Source organism: Gymnoscopelus microlampas, assembly GCF_963454915.1.
Source record: "Gymnoscopelus microlampas genome assembly, chromosome: 6".
NCBI lineage: Eukaryota > Metazoa > Chordata > Actinopteri > Myctophiformes > Myctophidae > Gymnoscopelus > Gymnoscopelus microlampas.
Window position 1 is genome coordinate 57,641,508 of NC_139943.1, and position 18,177 is coordinate 57,659,684.

The following is an 18,177-nucleotide window of genomic DNA, read 5'->3' on the forward strand; positions in this document are numbered from 1 at the left end:
AGTATATGGGCACTAAGCATACATGTTTTCGCCATTCCTTCCCTATCGACAAACATTGTAATGACACACCCACAACCACAACTTCAATGTTGTAGAATAGAAGCAATGTTAAGGCTATACCACATACCAACCACTGTGGTATAGCCTTAACATTGCTTCTATTCTACAACATTGAAGTTGTGGGTGTGTCAGCCCAAATATAGACTGATGTCACAATACTTACGTGGTCTGTGATGTCAGTCGGCTATGATTAAGAGCCAACATATTTTGATCGTACCGCCTTTAAAAGAGAACAGCAATTCCAGTAAGGAACTTGACCATGAGTCTCATGCTACAGTAATTCCAGTGAGGACGGCAGACCATGAGTCTCACGCGACAGTTTGGATTACTGCTGTGGAAGAACTATCTGCGACAGAAACGTCGGATTCTGATAACCTTGGTGGAAATAACCCTGCCTCTGCTGTTCTCATGCGTCCTCATTTATGTACGTCACAACGTACCCCCAGGGGAGAACAAGGAACACAAGGTCTATGAGAACTTCTCCGTCGACGCTCTGCCTCCCTTGCTGCTCCGGACGCAGGACGCTGCACTCACCGAAGCCTTCCAGCTGGCCTATGTGCCGGGCAGCTCCAGAGCGGTGCAACAGGTAGCAGAGGATGTGCAGCAGAGCCTGCCTGTCGATATCAGAAATGGCACAGGAAGGCCACACATCACCTCTGTGCGGGGATTTGACACGGAGCAGCAGTTTGAGGACTACGCGAGGGACGATCCTCAGTCAGGGAAGGTTCTCGCTGCGGTGGTATTTGAACATCCCTTCAGCCACGGCGATGAACCGCTACCCCGGCAGGTGAGCTACCGCCTGCGTTTCCCCTACACCCCTCGTTCCCCATTCAGAAGGTGGCGGCCCCCGAGCGCCATTTTCCCAGTCCCAGATGATTTGAATTGGCATACCCATGGCCTGTTCACCCTCTTCCAGGAGCCGGGACCCCGGGACTCAAGAAAGGTGGGGGGTATTCCTGGTTATTATGACGAGGGCTTTCTAACGGTACAACATGCAGTGGACCGGGCCATCATGCGGTCCTACAACAGAACATTGGCAGACTCCCTGCTGAACCAGACCAGGGTGCTCCTGTCCCGCTTCCCGGACCCGGCGTACAGGGAAGACCATTTCATCAAGATCATTCAGGTCCTGCTGCCACTGCTGCTGATGCTCAGCTTCACCTACACTTTGCTCGACATCGTGCGGGCCGTGGTGCAGGAGAAGGAGAAGAAGCTCAAGGAGTACATGCGGATGATGGGCCTCAACAACTGGCTCCACTGGAGCGCCTGGTTCCTCACGTTCTTCCTCTTGCTCTCCATCACCGTCTTCTTCGTCACTCTGCTCTTGTGCACTCCTGTGAGCCCTGAAGGAGCTGTGCTGAGCTACAGTGACCCCACACTGGTATTTGTCTTCCTGCTGGTCTTTGCTGTAGCCACCATCAACTTCAGCTTCATGATCAGTACTTTCTTTTCTCGAGCTGATGTGGCAGCAGCTGCAGGCGTCTTCATCTACTTCCTGAGCTACCTGCCTTACACGTTCCTGAGGCCACGCTATGAGCTACTCAGCCATGCCCAGAAGACATCTGCCTGCCTTATTTCCAATGTGGCCATGGCTATGGGAGCCCAGCTCTTAGGAATGTTTGAAGGCAAAGGCACAGGGATGCAGTGGTCCAACCTGTTTGACTCGGTGACGGCGGATGATGACTTGTCCCTGGCCCAGGTCCTCGGGCTGCTGCTGCTAGACGCCTTGCTATACGGCCTGGTGGCGTGGTACATGGAGGCTGTTTTCCCTGGCGAGTACGGAGTACCGCTACCATACTACTTCTTCATCCTGCCCTCCTACTGGCGCAGCAGCCCCTTCATGGCTCCGGTCAATGGGAACGGGGAAGAGGAGGATGCCGGGAATGCTGTGAACGGCGAGTTCATGGAGGAAGAACCTACAGGACTGGTTTCCGGGGTCAAGATCAAACATCTAACCAAGGAATTCAAAGTGGGCAACAAGACACAGCAGGCTGTACGGGACCTCACGGTTAATATGTTTGAGGGACAGATCACAGTATTGCTGGGTCACAACGGGGCTGGAAAGACAACCACGCTGTCCATGCTGACTGGTTTGTTCCCGCCTACCAGTGGACGGGCTTACATCAACGGTTATGACATCTGTAACGATATGGCTCTGATCCGCAGCAGCCTTGGTCTCTGTCCTCAACATGATGTCCTGTTTGATAACCTGACGGTCAGGGAGCACCTGCTCTTCTACGCACAGCTGAAAGGCTTCCCCAGAGACCAGATCTTTGCTGAAGTGGACCACACCATTTGTATCCTAGACCTGGAGGACAAACGTCATGTTCTCTCCAAGACCCTCTCTGGTGGCATGAAGAGAAAGCTGTCGATTGGTATTTCTCTAAGCGGTAACTCGAAAGTGGTGATGCTGGACGAGCCTACGTCGGGAATGGACCCTTCGGCGCGCCGTGCCACCTGGGACCTGCTGCAGGGGAAGAAGCGTGGGCGAACCATCGTGCTCACCACGCACTTCATGGATGAGGCAGACCATCTGGGCGACCGCATTGCCATCATGACCGGAGGACAACTGCAGTGCTGCGGCTCGCCCCTCTTCCTCAAGAACAAATATGGTGCTGGTTACCACATGGTCATTGTGAAGGATGCTCTTTGTAATGTGTCCGAGATCACCCGTCTGGTCCACAAGTATGTTCCGAACGCCACGCTGGAGAGCAACGTGGGTGCAGAACTTTCCTACATATTGCCTAAGGAGAGTGCAGACAGGTTTGAGTTGCTGTTCTCTGAGCTTGAGGTGAACAGGGAGAAGTTGGGCATCGCCAGCTATGGAGCTTCTGTAACCACCATGGAGGAAGTCTTCCTCAGAGTGGGGAAACTGGTGGATTCCAGTTTGGACATCCAGGCCATTCAGATGCCTGCCCTGCGGCCCCAACACGAGAAGCTCTCTCACCAGATTACAGATGACGCCGGCAGCAACGGTGGAATGGCGGACCACAGCGACTTCACTGACAGCCAGATGCTCATCTCAGAGGACCTCTCCAACATGAAGCTCAACACAGGGCTCAGATTATACATGCAGCAGTTCTACGCCATGTTCCTGAAAAGAGCACTGTACAGCTTGAGGAACTGGAAGGTGATGGTGGCCCAGTTCCTGGTACCCCTTGTCTTAATGATAATGGCCATTGTTATCCGCCCCCCCCCCAGCAGCCAACAGAGTGCTTCACACTGGCTGGATCTCAGGCACTACGGCTCCACCAGAGTCCCGGTGGTCCTGGGACCCAGAGATGGTTCCCTGGCAGCTATCCTGGCAGCGGAATACACCTGCCACGTCAAAGCATCGCAGGCACAGATCATCAACATCACTAACAACTTCAATGATTACATCCTGGCCCAGGCGAAGAAGGAGGGCAGGGCGTTCGACCAGCAGTATGTGGTGGGCGCTGCCTTCCATGGCAACGGCGGCAGTGGTGGCTTTGCAGAGGCCTCGGTGATGGCATACTTCAACAACGAGGGCTACCACACACCGGCTACAGCCCTCATGATGGTGGACAACGCACTGTTCAAATTTCTGGCAGGGCCTGATGCTTCTATCCAGACGGGGAATCACCCCATGCCACGCACACACTCCAAGATCGCCCAGAGCCAGCTCTCTGAGGACGGACAGACAGGCTTCCAGATCGCCATCAATCTGATGTACGGCATGGCGTCCCTGTCCAGCACATTCGCCCTGCTGCTGGTCACAGAGCGCTCCATCAAGTCCAGACATGTCCAGCAGGTCAGCGGGCTCCATCTCTCCAACTTCTGGTTCTCCGCCCTGCTGTGGGATCTTGTGAACTTCCTGCTGCCCTGCGTCCTCCTGCTGGGGATGTTCCGGGTGTTTGCAGTCAAGGCCTTCGTGGAGGACAACCGCCTGGCGGACGTGTTACTGATGCTGCTGCTGTACGGCTGGGCCGTCATACCTCTCATGTACCTGCTCAGCTTCTTGTTCAACACGGCGGGCACCGCGTACGTACGCCTCACCATCTTCAACATCATATCGGGCAATGTCACCACTGTGACTGTTTCCGTCTTAAAGGAGATCACCCCTGAGGTGGCTGATCTACTGGACAAGATGTTTATGATCTTCCCTAACTACTGCTTGGGCATGTCCTTCAGTCAGTTCTACCGGAATTACCAGTTAACCTCCTTTTGTACCTCCAACCTTGTTGACCAGAGAATGTGCGAGACTTACCGACTCACATACCAGGAGAACTACTTTTCAATGTCCGAGCCTGGGGTTGGCCGTTTCCTGGTGTCTTTCTCAGTGCTGGGCATAGTCTTCATCACATTGCTCTTTGTCATCGAACTGCAAATGGTCTGGACACTCCAAAGTTTCCTTGGCTCCCTTCTTCGCTTCCTGGCCAGAAGGCTCACACAGCGACCGGTGACAGCAGATGCAGCGCTGCTTCCAGAGGACAGTGATGTGGCTGAGGAGAGGAGGAGGGTTCTAGAGTACCAGCCTGCGGTGGAATCCGCGGCCGGTAGCCCCCTCTTACTGCGGGAACTCAGCAAGGTGTATGGCAGCGTTGGGACTCTGCTGGCTGTGAACCGGTTATCTCTAGCTGTGGGCAAAGGAGAGTGCTTCGGTCTGCTGGGCTTCAACGGCGCAGGGAAGACCACCACCTTTAAGATGCTTACCGGGGACGAGAGCGTCACATCTGGGAACGCCTACATCGACGGATACAGCATCCTGAGTGACATTAAAAAAGTGCAGCGACGCATCGGCTACTGCCCCCAGTTTAATGCTCTTTTGGACCACATGACGGGAAGAGAGACTTTGTGTATGTACGCCAGGCTCCGGGGAATCCCAGAGAAATATTTGTTTGGGTGTGGGGAGAAGGTCCTCAGGTCACTGCTGCTGGAGCCCCATGCAGACAAACTGGTCAGTACTTACAGCGGCGGCAACCAGAGGAAACTGAGCGTAGGCATGGCTTTGATTGGTGGACCTCCGGTCATCTTCCTGGACGAGCCGTCCACCGGCATGGACCCTGTGGCTAGAAGATGGCTGTGGGATGCCGTCACGCACACACGACAGTCCGGCAAGGCCGTGGTCATCACAACACACAGTATGGAGGAGTGTGAAGCCCTGTGCACCAGGCTGGCTGTTATGGTCAAAGGTCAGTTGAAGTGTCTGGGCAGTCCCCAGCATCTCAAGAGCAGGTTTGGCAGCGGCTACACCCTGCTGGCAAAGGTGGTGCACGACGTAGAGGAGGTGAACGTGGAAGAGGACGAGAGCAACCTGCAGCGCTTCAAACGTTTCATTGAAAGCACTTTCCCGGGTAGTGTACTGAAGGATGAGCACCAGGGCATGGTGCACTACCACCTGACTGACAAGACCGTCACCTGGGCACAGGTGTTTGGGACAATGGAGGCGGCCAAAGAGAAGTACAGTGTTGGAGACTACTGTGTGAGCCAAATCTCGCTGGAGCAAGTGTTCCTCAGCTTTACCCAGTTCCAACAAACACTGCACTTAGGAGGGCAGGAGGGTATAAAGGAAACAATGTAATTACATTGTTTTACCGTTCTATCTGTAACCGTTAAAGTTAAGGGGCAGTTCTGTTCAGAATCAAGCCTCAACATTCCCGAGAGAACCAAAAATAACACAGGGTGAAGTTCGTTGACAGGAAGTCAGGGCAAACAAACAATCCAATCGAATACCTATCGCATGGTTTATTTACCTTATAGGACTCTTGTACTTACAGTACAGTAGGCTACATAATTATATTGGTTTATCTTAAAAACAAACATGTATTAAGTTGTACCAAGTACAAAGCATTTTGTTTAATTTTACTTTTATAAAAGGCATTCACGTTCAACAGAAATGTATTTACTGTCTCCGCCAGGCTGAAAGGCATGGTGAGAGAGTATGTTTTGCACCCTGTCCGCGTGTGTGTGTGTGTGTGTGTGTGTGTGTGTGTGTGTGTGTGTGTGTGTCCGTCCGTCCGGACGGACGGTCCGTCCGTCCGTCCGTCTGTGACCAGCTAATCTCCCAATTCAGAACCTCTACCCCTCTAACCCCACATTTTTCACATGAACCTGTTATAGCGCCACCAGGAGGCTGCTTGTTGCAAAACAGATTTTGTCCAAACGTCACGCAAATCTGTACACAGTATCTCTATAGTCATTAAACGAAACAGATTTTTCAGATTCCGATTTTTTTTTTTCATCCTGATTGGCTAAGAATAGCTTCCAAAGTTTGAGTGCTCCGTTTTGAACAAAATGCCTCAAGTCATGAACATAGCATGCAATTTCCGTGAAATCTTGCACATACATTCCCACTAGGCAGAGGAAGAAATGCCACTTCAAATGTTTCAAATCAGCCTCATGGTGGCACTATAACAGGCTGATTTGTGTATTTACCCGTAACTGCAATGATCTGATAAAAACTTTGCACTCCCTAGAGGCCAAGGAAAAACCTTTGCCCTGCATTTTTCACATCTGCCTTTTATAGCGCCACCAGGAGGCCGACTTATGTAAAACACATTTTTGGATATTACTCCTTCAGATTGTATCCAAAATTTAACATAAATCGTTACACATGATCTCTATAGTCATGAGATCAAGACGGATCTGTTTGATTTTTCATATTCCATCCTGATTGGCTACGATTGACATCTAAAGTTTGCAGGAGTGGCCCGTATTGAACTAAATGCCGCAAATCATGAATGCAGTGTCCGATTATCTCTTATCGATTATCTCTATAGACCACTTAACAGACGACGTCACACTGATAAGAACCAGTCTGCGTGCAACCAATATGCGCACAATGAAACCCATAGGTCTCGCTAGGGGGAGGCATGCGTTAATCCGACAGACCTTTTCTCCGACTATGTGGCATCCGCGTGCGGTTAGGGTTAGGGTGCGGGTTTGGTTCGGGTTTAGTATTGAAACGTCGGAGCGCTGCGCTGTCGGAGGAATGCGCTGTCGGACTAACGTACTGCACCCCTCGCTAGGACGCGCCTCACTAGCCAACACACAAGAGGGGGTTGGGGTGTGTGAAACCAGCGCACCCCAAAACAACAGGTTCAGAATTGATTGCATGAAACAATCACCTGTGCATCCAGTCTCAATGTTGGTAAACACATAATTGGCCTATAGTCAAGTGATCAAGACGGATCCGTCTGATATTTCACATTCCATCCTGATTGGCGAATTCAGAACATTGCTGGTCCACACTAACCTACCTGACCTGGCCGGAGACCTGTGCTCCGAGGAGCACTTTTTCTAGTTCAAGAAGAGAAGAGACAGAGAGCTCAAGTTTAACCACTGTGTGGTTGATGTAGGTGTGTGCTGTACAGAAAGGAACACAAATACAATATTTGAAATCAATAAATATATCCAATAAACAAATTAAATCAATGCATATTCAATACTGTAATAAGATATAAATCATTTTCAGAATGGAATCAATCAAACATCATTCATAAATAATAATACCAGAATTCAATCATTCATAATAATAAATTGAGTAATCAAATAAGATGGAAAATCTAAGATATAATTTAAGCAGGATAACCAAACTCATTCTATAGGCCCCCATGTCCACCAGTCTAGTAAACAGAATGCCCTTAATTTTACGTAAGGAACTAAACCACGCACTGGATGTGTGACATGTGTGTGATGTAAAGGTTTTGAAAATTAAAAGGGTCAAACTCACTGGCCAACCACTGTATTCGTTGGGTTCTGTGTTTTAATACAACTGACCCAATATGCCTTAGCTACATTGCATCCTTTGCCAATGTCACTACTGTACGTTTAAGAACCCCTTAGCTGAGAAAGAAATGAAGCAGCGACACCATTGCACATTGTATAAAATGTAGTTTCATATTCAACATTTTCATAGCTGTTATTATATTATTTATTGCACATTGCTTTGCTTAGCAGTCCCACTGAGTTACTCATTCAGCTCAGGTCCTGCGTGGGAGGAGACCTGGCTGGGAGGAGACCTTCTATCAAGAGCTGGACCAATCAGGAAGAAGGCCTCCTGCTATTTAAGAGCTGTCAGCAGCTGTGTGAAATGCCATTGTGTGGCATATTGCTGTATGACATGTTGCCTCCAAGACGCCTACACATTGGGTGCTGAAAGTTCAGTGAACCCTCCATGCTTAATACCCTCTGTTTGAGTTTAAAACCGCTAAAGGAGTGTCGACTATAAATGAGTTGCTGAGCAGCTTGCTGAAGGAATTGTATTTGACTCTAAACCCAACCACAATACTGTTGTGGATTTCATTTCTGACCACCAGCGCCAGCTTTTTGTATGAACAAACTTTTTGATTTAGATTAGATAAGGGAAGTTAGACTAGATTAGTGAGCTATTGTAATTTTGATTTGGTATAGGTTAGGCTAGGTAGGGGTTTAAAAGTAAAGGTTAAGCTTGTTATATATATATTGTTTTGCGCTGGGGTTACTTTTGTTGGTACAAGTTAAGTTTCAGGCCATGTAAAAATGTAAAATATTTCACTATTATTTTTTGTCAATTCTGTAGGAAACCAAGAAAACAAAGACCAATAGTAAAACTACATTTCACTTGTCAACTTAATGTCACAGTCCTTTTATTTCCCCTAGACGGAATCGTAACATTAGCATTCATACCTTTGTAGACTGGTTTTACAGCATTAGCAGCAGTGTTGTCCCAATAGTTTTGTTTTGTTCACACATAATCTATTCTGGCACCACATTACGTTTCTACATCTGATTTGATCCTCAAGATCTGAGGCTGATGATACAAAATGCCTTTGAAATCAGTGAGTTCAAAAATAGCAGATGTACAAGCTCGCTGTGAGCTTGAGCATCTTATATAGCCAACGTATAAAATATAAAATGACACCGATGCTTACCCTGTTTGAATGCGTTAAAGCAGTACAGTTAAATGCTTCAAACACATGCATACATCACTCTGGGAATGACTGAGAGAGACACACACACACACACACACACACACACACACACACACACACACACACACACACACACACACACACACACACACACACACACAGCTGTAGCACAATTGGTTTTCTCTACCACTGAACCATTACAGGGCAAGGAATTACAATCAATGTCAAAGGATGAGGTCACATGGTTGCCACAATGCAGAGAACTGCAAAACTTTTTTTAAAATATTAATAAAGTTATGCTTTTCTACTTTTTTTTATGAACTTATATTCTGCATCATGGCTAGTGTGTGACCTCATCTTTTGATTTTAATATGGCCACCGTGGTCAGCACCGAAATACTCCAAACCTTCCTTTTGTCCTAGGAGTAAACTAAGTAAAACAATTAAACAAAAGTGCCTGTTTGCATTGCTTCAAGTGACATTAAATTAAGGTAAGGTGCATTAAATTAAGGTATATATATTTAGTACGACTTGGGGGAGTCCACTCAACTTAAGTATACATAGTTTAGTTGGTTAAATTAACACTGAGGAGTGACCCATGTCCCGTAACCACCAATTTGATACTATATCAAAATACCAAAATGAGCCAAACATATATTTGAAGTAGCCTAAATATATCTTAAAATATAGGCTTTTGAAGAGGTGTTGGTGAATCATACAGATGAACTTAATAAGTCCACTGAAGGAGTGCTCAGTCCTTGGAATCACAATCAACTGTACGAGATGAGGTCACATGGTTGACACGATGCAAATAACTATAGAATTGATTGATTGAAATTTTTATTAGGCAAAAGAATGTAAAACAACACAGTTACATTTATAATGCTTTTGTCTAAAAGGTCCGGCCAAAAAAGTCCTTGCAGGCTTGTTTCCATTGGGGTCCTTGAATTAATTTCATAGACATATATAGTAGCAACCAAACAGTTCAAAAATCAACATAAGAATACAGAGGGGGGAAAAAAATACGATTATGTACAAAAAAGGCATGAGAAAATAATGAAATATATACAAAAAAAACATTAGCAAAATAAAATAATAAGTATGTACAAAAAAAGGGGGAGGGGGGGGGACGTCTGTCTACAGGGAAACTGGTACTAGCTTAGGCCTCCAGAAAGATGAGTTTTTAGGGCTGTTTTGAATGAGCCCAGCGAACTGCATTTTTTGAGGGATGGGGTTAGACTATTCCATTCCTTGGTGGCAGTGCTATAGAAGGAGAATTTGCCCATGTTTGTTTTATGGGTGGGTGTTACCAGATTGTTGTTTACGCTCCCTCTAGTTTTGTGACTGTGGGTGTCACTAACTTTTTCGAGGTACTTATACAGATATGCAGGTATAGGGGGCATTTCGGGCAAATCTGCATTTACAATTTTGAAGACCAGTCCCATTTTTTATTGTATAACCCTGTCTTCCACCCTGAGCCAGCCGAGGCTGGCAAAGTGAGTGGGAGAGAGGTGGGTCATGGGCCCCAGTCCGAGAAGTAGTCGAATCAGTTTGTTTTGGGAGGTGTGAAGCTTAGTCTTCAGTGACACTGAGGTGTTGGAGTACCAAGAGGAGCTAGCATAGTCAAAAAGGGGCTGAATCAGGGCCCCAGAGAGGGTCCTGAGTGCCTGAGGGTTGACAAAAGAGGAAACTCTGCCCATAAATCTGGTTCTCTGGTTTACGCCTTTGAACACCTTTGTTGCCATGCTTTCACCTGTCAGGTGTTTGTCAAGAATACTGTACATCCCAAATAGGTAATCTCTTCTTTGCTAGTGATGATTGTGTCATCGACTTTGACCTTGAAGTCATTTACCTTCATTTTACTGAGGGAATGTTTGGTCCCAAATAGGATGGATTCGGTTTTCCCAAGGTGTAGTGACAGTTTGTTATCGGTAAGCCAGGTACGGATTTTTGAGAGTTCAGAGCTGAGAGCTTCCTCGACTTGCAACTTGTCCTCACCCGAAATCAGGAGTGCCGAGTCATCAGCGAACAGGAACAGTTTGCAGTTACAGGCAGCATTCATGTCGTTAATGTATAGAATAAACAGTAACGGCCCTAGAATGCTGCCTTGAGGAACCCCGCAGCTCACCGGGAGGGATAAGGACATGGTTCCGTTGATGTCAACCACTTGTTCTCTACCCTCCAAGTAAGATCTCATCCAATTTAGTGATGTGCAATCAAAACCAATCGCCCTCAGCTTATCAAGTAGAATTTCGTGGTTTTCAGTGTCAAATGCCTTTTGGAGGTCCAGCATGACCATGCCGCAGTATTTGCCCGAGTCTACCTCACATTTGATGTGATCGGTCAAGTACAGTAGGCATGTGTCAGTGGAGTGGGATGTTCTGAAGCCCGATTGGAATTCAAACAACAGCTTACGCTCGCTGAGGTAGCTGTTGATTTGTTCTTGGATTGATCGCTCTATAACCTTTGAGATGGAACAAAGGATGGAAACAGGCCTATAGTTGCCAGGATCTAGTTTGCTTCCTTTTTTAAATAGAGGGATTACTCTTGCCAACTTGAATTCTTGTGGGACATGACACTGACTTATGGATAAGTTTGTAATATGGGCTACTAAGGGAGCAATGGAGACCGCTGCGTCTCTGAGGAATCTGGTGGGGATGTTGTCAAGGCCGGTGGCCTTGTTTGGCTGTAGGGCGAGGAGTTTTTTTTGCACATCAACAGTCAAAACAGGTTTGAAAGAGAAAGAATCCTTTTTAGCCCCTAGTTTCTCATAGTGAGCTTGAATGTGGTCGGGGCCATACAGACCTGAATGCTGAGGGAGTTTGCTTACCAACTGGGTTGCAACTGTGGTGAAGAAACTGTTAAAACAGTCCGCTACCAATTGCTTGTCGGTAGTGAGCGAGCCACTTGAAATAATGCAAATGTTTGTAGATTTTGTCTGAATTTTTCCGTTGCAGCCTAATTGTTTTAGTGCCTCCCACAGTTTTTGTGGGTGGCTTTTGTTAGCCTCTATGTTCTCATTTAAGAAATTCTTTTTGGCATTTCTGATCAAATTAGTAACTACGTTTCGTAGTTTTCTGCACTTTTCAAGTAGCTCCTCACTTTTGTTTTTTTCTGAACTCGGAGAAGCTTTTGTTCCTGAGTTTGATGGTATTCAAAATATCACCCTTCATCCAAGGTTCTGTGCTTGCTTTGACCCTCACCACCTTTGTGGGTGCGATGTTATCAAGTACACACAAAAAAGCTTTTTTGAAACAGGACCTACATTTTAATAAAGTTGTGCTTTTCCACTGGAGATCTTTGGAAATAGTCAAATACATTTTTCAAATACAGTCACACACACACACAGCTGTAGCACAATTGGTTTCCTCTACCACTGAACCATTACAGGGCAAGGAATTACAATCAATGTCAAAGGATGAGGTCACATGGTTGCCACGATGCAGAGAACTGCAAAACCTTTTTAATATTAATAAAGTTAAGCTTTTCCACTGGAGATCTTTTTTTTATGAACTTTTATTCTGCATCATGGCTACCAGTTTGTGACCTCATCTTTTGATTTTAATATAGTCACCGTGGTCAGCACCTAAATACTACAAACCAGCCTTTTTTGTCCTAGGGGTGAACTAGGAGTACAATCAACAATCAAGTACAAAAATCTAACAAATCTGAATCTGACAGTCCAGTGTAACTGAATGGGTTTAACTATGACGGTTTTGAGTCATCCAGGAAAGGTGCCAGTAACCAGGGACTGATTGATTAAATTCTAATAATTTGTCAGACAGGTAAAAAAAAAGTTTTTAACTGAGAAATCCGCTGGCTGTGGAATTTCTGGGCTGGTTACCGCGGGAGCGTACTCAAGTTCCCTCAACCCTATGTTCCCTCAGCCCTATGTTCCCTCAGCCCTATGTTCCCTCATCCCTATGTTCCCTCAGCCCTATGTTCCCTCATCCCAAATTAGACCCTATGTTCCCTCAGCCCTATGTTCCCTCATCCCAAAATAGACCCTATGTTCCCTCAGCCCTATGTTCCCTCAACCCTATGTTCCCTCAGCCCTATGTTCCTTCAGCCTTATGTTCCATCAGCCCATGTAATATTCTAATGTTTTGTCTTGTCTGTCTGTCTGTCAGTATCATGTCAGTATCATGGTCAGTATCATGTCAGTATCATGGTCAGTATCATGTCAGTATCATGTCAGTATCATGTCAGTATCATGGTCAGTAGGCCTATCATGTCAGTATCATGGTCAGTATCATGGTCAGTATCATGTCAGTATCATGGTCAGTATTATGTCAGTATTATGTCAGTATCATGGTCAGTATCATGGTGGTCAGTATCATGTCATAATTATGTCAATATCAGGAGTGGTTATTTGCTTCAGTCATCAAAACGATTTCTATAAGTTTAGGGTTGTAATGGATAAAATAAAATAATTTTCCCATAATTTTCCTATGACTGATAAAAGTATTAAACTCCCTTTTTAATACAGTATCTACTGTGTTAAAAAGTTTCTGGGGGAGGACCCCCAGCCATATATGTCCAACCCGTATTCATTTGACTGTGTAATGTTCATGTCTGTATATCAGAACTTTGTTTGTACTCATTTAAATCCCCCTCTATTTCTTTTATTTTTTATAATAAGCTAAGTTTTCCATAGCTTATTATACCTTTAAACTCATTTTTTTGTAATATAGTTGTTTTGGATATCTACAAAAGCTCGATATTAGTATAGACATGTATCATTATTATTATTAATATTTTACTTTATTAGCTGTGATAAAAGTTCAATAGTTCACTGCAATGATCAGTAATTCTTTGCAGCTGTTGTTATAGGTACCTATAGGTTTCAAAGCTGTTTGAATTTGAATTGATGAGAAATTATCAATATAATTTAACATCAGTCAGTTTCACAGCTGTCTGAATTTGAATTGATGAGAGAAACTATACATATAGTTTAATGTGTCTTAGCTGACCAGGTCAAAGCAATTAAGTTTGACCAATCATGTTGCCCAAGCATCATGGTCAGCATCATGGTCAGTATCATGGTCAGTAGCATGGTCAGCATCATGGTCAGTCATGGTCATGGTCATCATGGTCAAGTTTTCCTTGTGACATAATGTACACGTATACGTACCCCCAGAACATGCTTTCAACACGTACAATTTAAGGTTACGTGGCGCGGCTCCGACGCCCCGCGGGTCCGAAAGCCGAAATCCGGGCTCAAAAAGGGTGGAAAAAGAGCAGATCCACAAGCCTGGATAGGCCTGTGGTGGCCGCGGGGCGCAATACCGGCCGTGTCCACAAGGCGGCGCCCTCCCCAGTCCATGGTCCCCGGTAGTGATGAGCGGGTCGACCCGTAACCCGCGGGTCAACCCGCGGCGCGGGTGGGTCGAGTCAGAATTATGCGGGCTGTGGGTGAGCGGGTCAGCCGCTCTCACACGCAAAAAAAAATAAAATGATCACATGCTCTTGTTTTGTCTTTATTCCTAATAAGAATAAGAATAATAACAATAAAACAGTTTGAATACACTTGGGGATTATTTTCTAACCATGATTTTACAGAATTAAAAAAACATCGCGGGTCGCGGGGCGGGTTGAGCCATAGATTTATATATGGGTTCGCGGGGCGGGTTGGGTTCCGTCGCGGGGCGGGGCGGGTCATGAAAAAACCCAACCCGCTCATCACTAGTCCCCGGCCCACCTCCGCGCCCAGGGACGGTGGCTCCCGGAGCGGGTAGAGCAACCGAGTGTGAACCCGGCAGTCTGCCGGGAGGCCCAGGGCTCCTGGCCTCTCCCCTGCTGGAAGGGGGAAGCCAGGGAGAAGGGCCGACTCGTGCCATAAGATAGCTAGGGATCATGCCCAGGAAGAGGCACCTTCCAGTTCCTGGGGTAGCGACGGGGCGGCGAAGACCCCCAAAATCATGGTTCTTTGAAAAATTTCGATTTTTTTTCTAAGTGTCCGCATGGGCTCCAGAGGTCCCCGGGGACCCCCTGGAGGACCCCCGGCCTAAAATTCCAACTTTTTTCGGCTTGTCGATCTGCGCTTTTTCGGGCTAAAACGGCCCGTACCTCCCGGTCCGTGGGTCGCTCGGGGCCGGCGGAGGGCTCGTTGGATCCGGGCCGGGGGTGCGCACGTGTCGGTACCCCCCCCCCCCGGGCCCCTGGGTGGCTGCCCGGGCAAACGGTGGCCGAAAAACCCGAAGAAAGCTCCGGAAGGCTCAGGAGCTTTAGGGCTCGCTGCCTCTCCCATGCGTGAAATTTCGCATTGGGGGGAAAGTGGCCACTTGTGCCATAGGGTAGCTAGAGACCATGGCCGGACATGGTGCACCATATTCGGGGGCGTCCCCGTGCCTCGCAGGGCCATGGATCCTGGAGGTTGCAGCCTGAAGTGTTGCAGCCTCAGGTCGCCCTGGCTCTCCCCTGGTGGAGAGGGGGAAGCTACGGACAAGGGCCGACTGGTGCCATAGGATAGCTAGGGCGACGGAGCCTCGCCGGACGTGAGGCTCCGTCTGTGGATCTCCGCGTCGTACCTCCCTGTCCCCTCCCCGTGGCCCAGGAGGCGTCCCGCTCGTCCCTGCCTCCCTCCTGTGAAAAAGTCTCCCGGTCGGGACGCCCACTCGCTCTAGAACGTACCTGTGGAGCTTGGCCGCCGGGAGCTCCCGCCGCCCCTCTCACGGGGGGCCTTGGCAGTCTCCACGGACCGGCAACCCCACGGTGCGCGCCTCACCTGGGCGCGCTGTCTCTGTGGCGGAACAGGAGGCCTACCTGGTTGATCCTGCCAGTAGCATATGCTTGTCTTAAAGGGCGCTGCAGACTCGTCTGAGTTGGGCGTGCAGTCACTGCCAATAGACCACGCCGGGACAGTAACTGATATGGGTGTAGACAACATAGGTGGCGCACGCAGGAGTTGAGTAAACCAAAGTTCCCGATTGTGGACCCACAAGGCAAGTTACCTTGATGGGGTTGGGGGCGGGGGAACTTGACATGAACCTGCGAGCAGCTACGTATCTATGTGGGTTGTGCCCGGCGCCGCGGTTGTCCCGCAACTCAGCAGTGGCTGCACCCGAGTTAATCGAACGAGATTCCCACTGTCCCTACCAGCTACCTAGCGAAACCATAGCCAAGAGAAATGAAATCAGCTCAGACCATAGAGGAAAGAAGACAATCTTCAGCGAGGAAACAAGACCCTGCTAATGGGCGTCCCAGGGGCGACTATTCTGGTTTGTACCACCAGGTCCCCGCGGTGCTTGGGCCACGGTCTGTAACTTCACTTAACGCCCGCTGAGGGGTGCTTAACACATCGGGTGCCAAACACGGTCTGAACCGTGTGTTTACATAGTGGCGGTTCAGTGCCGAACACGGTCTGAACCGTGAGTTTGGTCTTTTTGTTTTTTCCGTTTTTCCCCGCGCGGGCGGGGCTAGAGCAGCTCTGGGAGCACCCATTGTAATCCTGCGAAGGAAGTGCCAGATCGCTCACCGGAAACAAAAAAAAAATTCACATCCGCTTCCTGTCTATTTCCTACTTTGAAACGCCTATATCTCCGAATCTGTTTCCTGTGGGGAAAACCGGTCATGCGCGAAGCGCGATCCCCCCCCGTTGTAACTCGCAAGGGTAATGTTATGGTTCCAGGCTGTAGCCAGGCTCATGGCTCAACATGAATCTATGCTTTTTTTCGTGTGGATTTGCTCATCGCGGAGTCTACAGATTTAAACAGTAAAGCGCAGTCAATGGGGAGAATGCTGGCACCCAACGTAAGTTGTTATGAAAAAACGCTGGCACCCGATGTGTTAAGAGTGGGTCCACGGGACCGCCTGGAGAGCCGGGTGTCCGTCGAGGCCTCCCCGGGGGTCCCCAGGGGTCCCTGGCTGTAGAGGCCTGACCCGACCGACAGACTGGTCGGGTTAAGCCTCCGGAGCCAGGGACCCCCGGGGGTCCCCGGTCCACCTCCGCGCCCAGGGTCGGCTGTCGGACTGGTGGGCTTTCGGAGCAGCGGGCCGTCGGAGCTGCACCACGTAGCCACAATTTAATGTTGTGGTCACCATCATCATCGGTGTAAAGAAAACTTTATGAAGTCTTATAACTTATAACTTACTAATAATATATCTATATATAGTCTTATACCTTTGGGGGATGCCTTGGGGAGCCCGGGGGAACCCAACAGGTGACCCCAACAGCACATTATGGAAGGGCCATATGTGACGCTGAAGGAACATAGGGATGAGGGAAGATAGGGTCTAATTTGGGATGAGGGAACATAGGGCTGAGGGAACATAGGGTATGATTTGGGATGAGGGAACATAGGGCTGAGGGAACATAGGGTCTAATTTGGGATGAGGGAACATAGGGTTGAGGGAACATAGGGCTGAGGGAACATAGGGACTAATTTGGATAAAATAAATTTGTTAGGGATTGAGGGAACATAGGGCTGAGGGAACATAGGGCTGAGGGAACATAGGCATGACCCCGTTACCGCGAGCAGTGGCTATGCAGGGTATTTCTAATGTTAGATTGTCAGACAGCATCCTAGCTCCAGCTTTGTTTGGGTGGAGACATTTTTTTACCAGTGTTACCCTGTTTGACTCATACAGACACAGCACACTTTCTTTGTCTGTCAGATTCAGTTGTGAACCGGCCATTGATTTGGAGAAGCAATCGCCTATATATTTTGGCTCTTGAATAAGGGCTTTGTGAGCCATTGTTTGAATGGCAGCTTCCAGGTTTTCTTAGGAAGGTAGACGGTGGGAACCCATCCTGGTGAAAAGGTCAAGCAACTCTTCTTCATCACTTTCATCCAGTATGCCCTGGAGAGCCTTTTCTACAGCATATCGCTCACCAGAAGAGAGGTAGTTGAGGAAAGATGACATCAGAACATCTACATCTACTGAGTAGATTCCGTTGACGCAAACTAAAATGAAAGACTTGTAGAGTTTCACTGGCATTACACCATGGTCTAACAGTCCTTTCACCTAGATTCTTCCCGCTGCTTGCCATTCAGCCTCCGCGTAATCTGGGCTCAGTCTCGGAACTCGCTCCTCTTCACCATCACACTGTTTGAGGAACTGCTCCCTGAAAACAGTGTAAACATCCCTTGACACTCCAGCATCATCTACAGCCTTCTCGTTTACGAATGACATGTTCAGATTGCAATTGATAATGCTGCTGTCCATGAAAACGGCAAACAGGTTCTCTAGAACTTTGACCCAGTGAATTAATGCATGCCGCACTTTCTGGGTTTTCAACTGAC

The 18,177-nt window shown here is 47.9% G+C and overlaps 1 protein-coding gene across 1 annotated transcript; it reads left to right on the forward strand.

The window, feature by feature from the left end:
• Positions 1-361: 361 nt before the first annotated feature.
• LOC311047076 (phospholipid-transporting ATPase ABCA3-like) lies at positions 362-14,779 on the forward strand (the record flags this gene model as incomplete). Its single annotated transcript, XM_084059661.1, has 2 exons — positions 362-5,582; positions 14,646-14,779. The coding sequence occupies 2 exons, from the start codon at positions 362-364 to the stop codon at positions 14,777-14,779; spliced, it is 5,355 nt and encodes a 1,784-aa protein (XP_083915787.1).
• Positions 14,780-18,177: the final 3,398 nt, after the last annotated feature.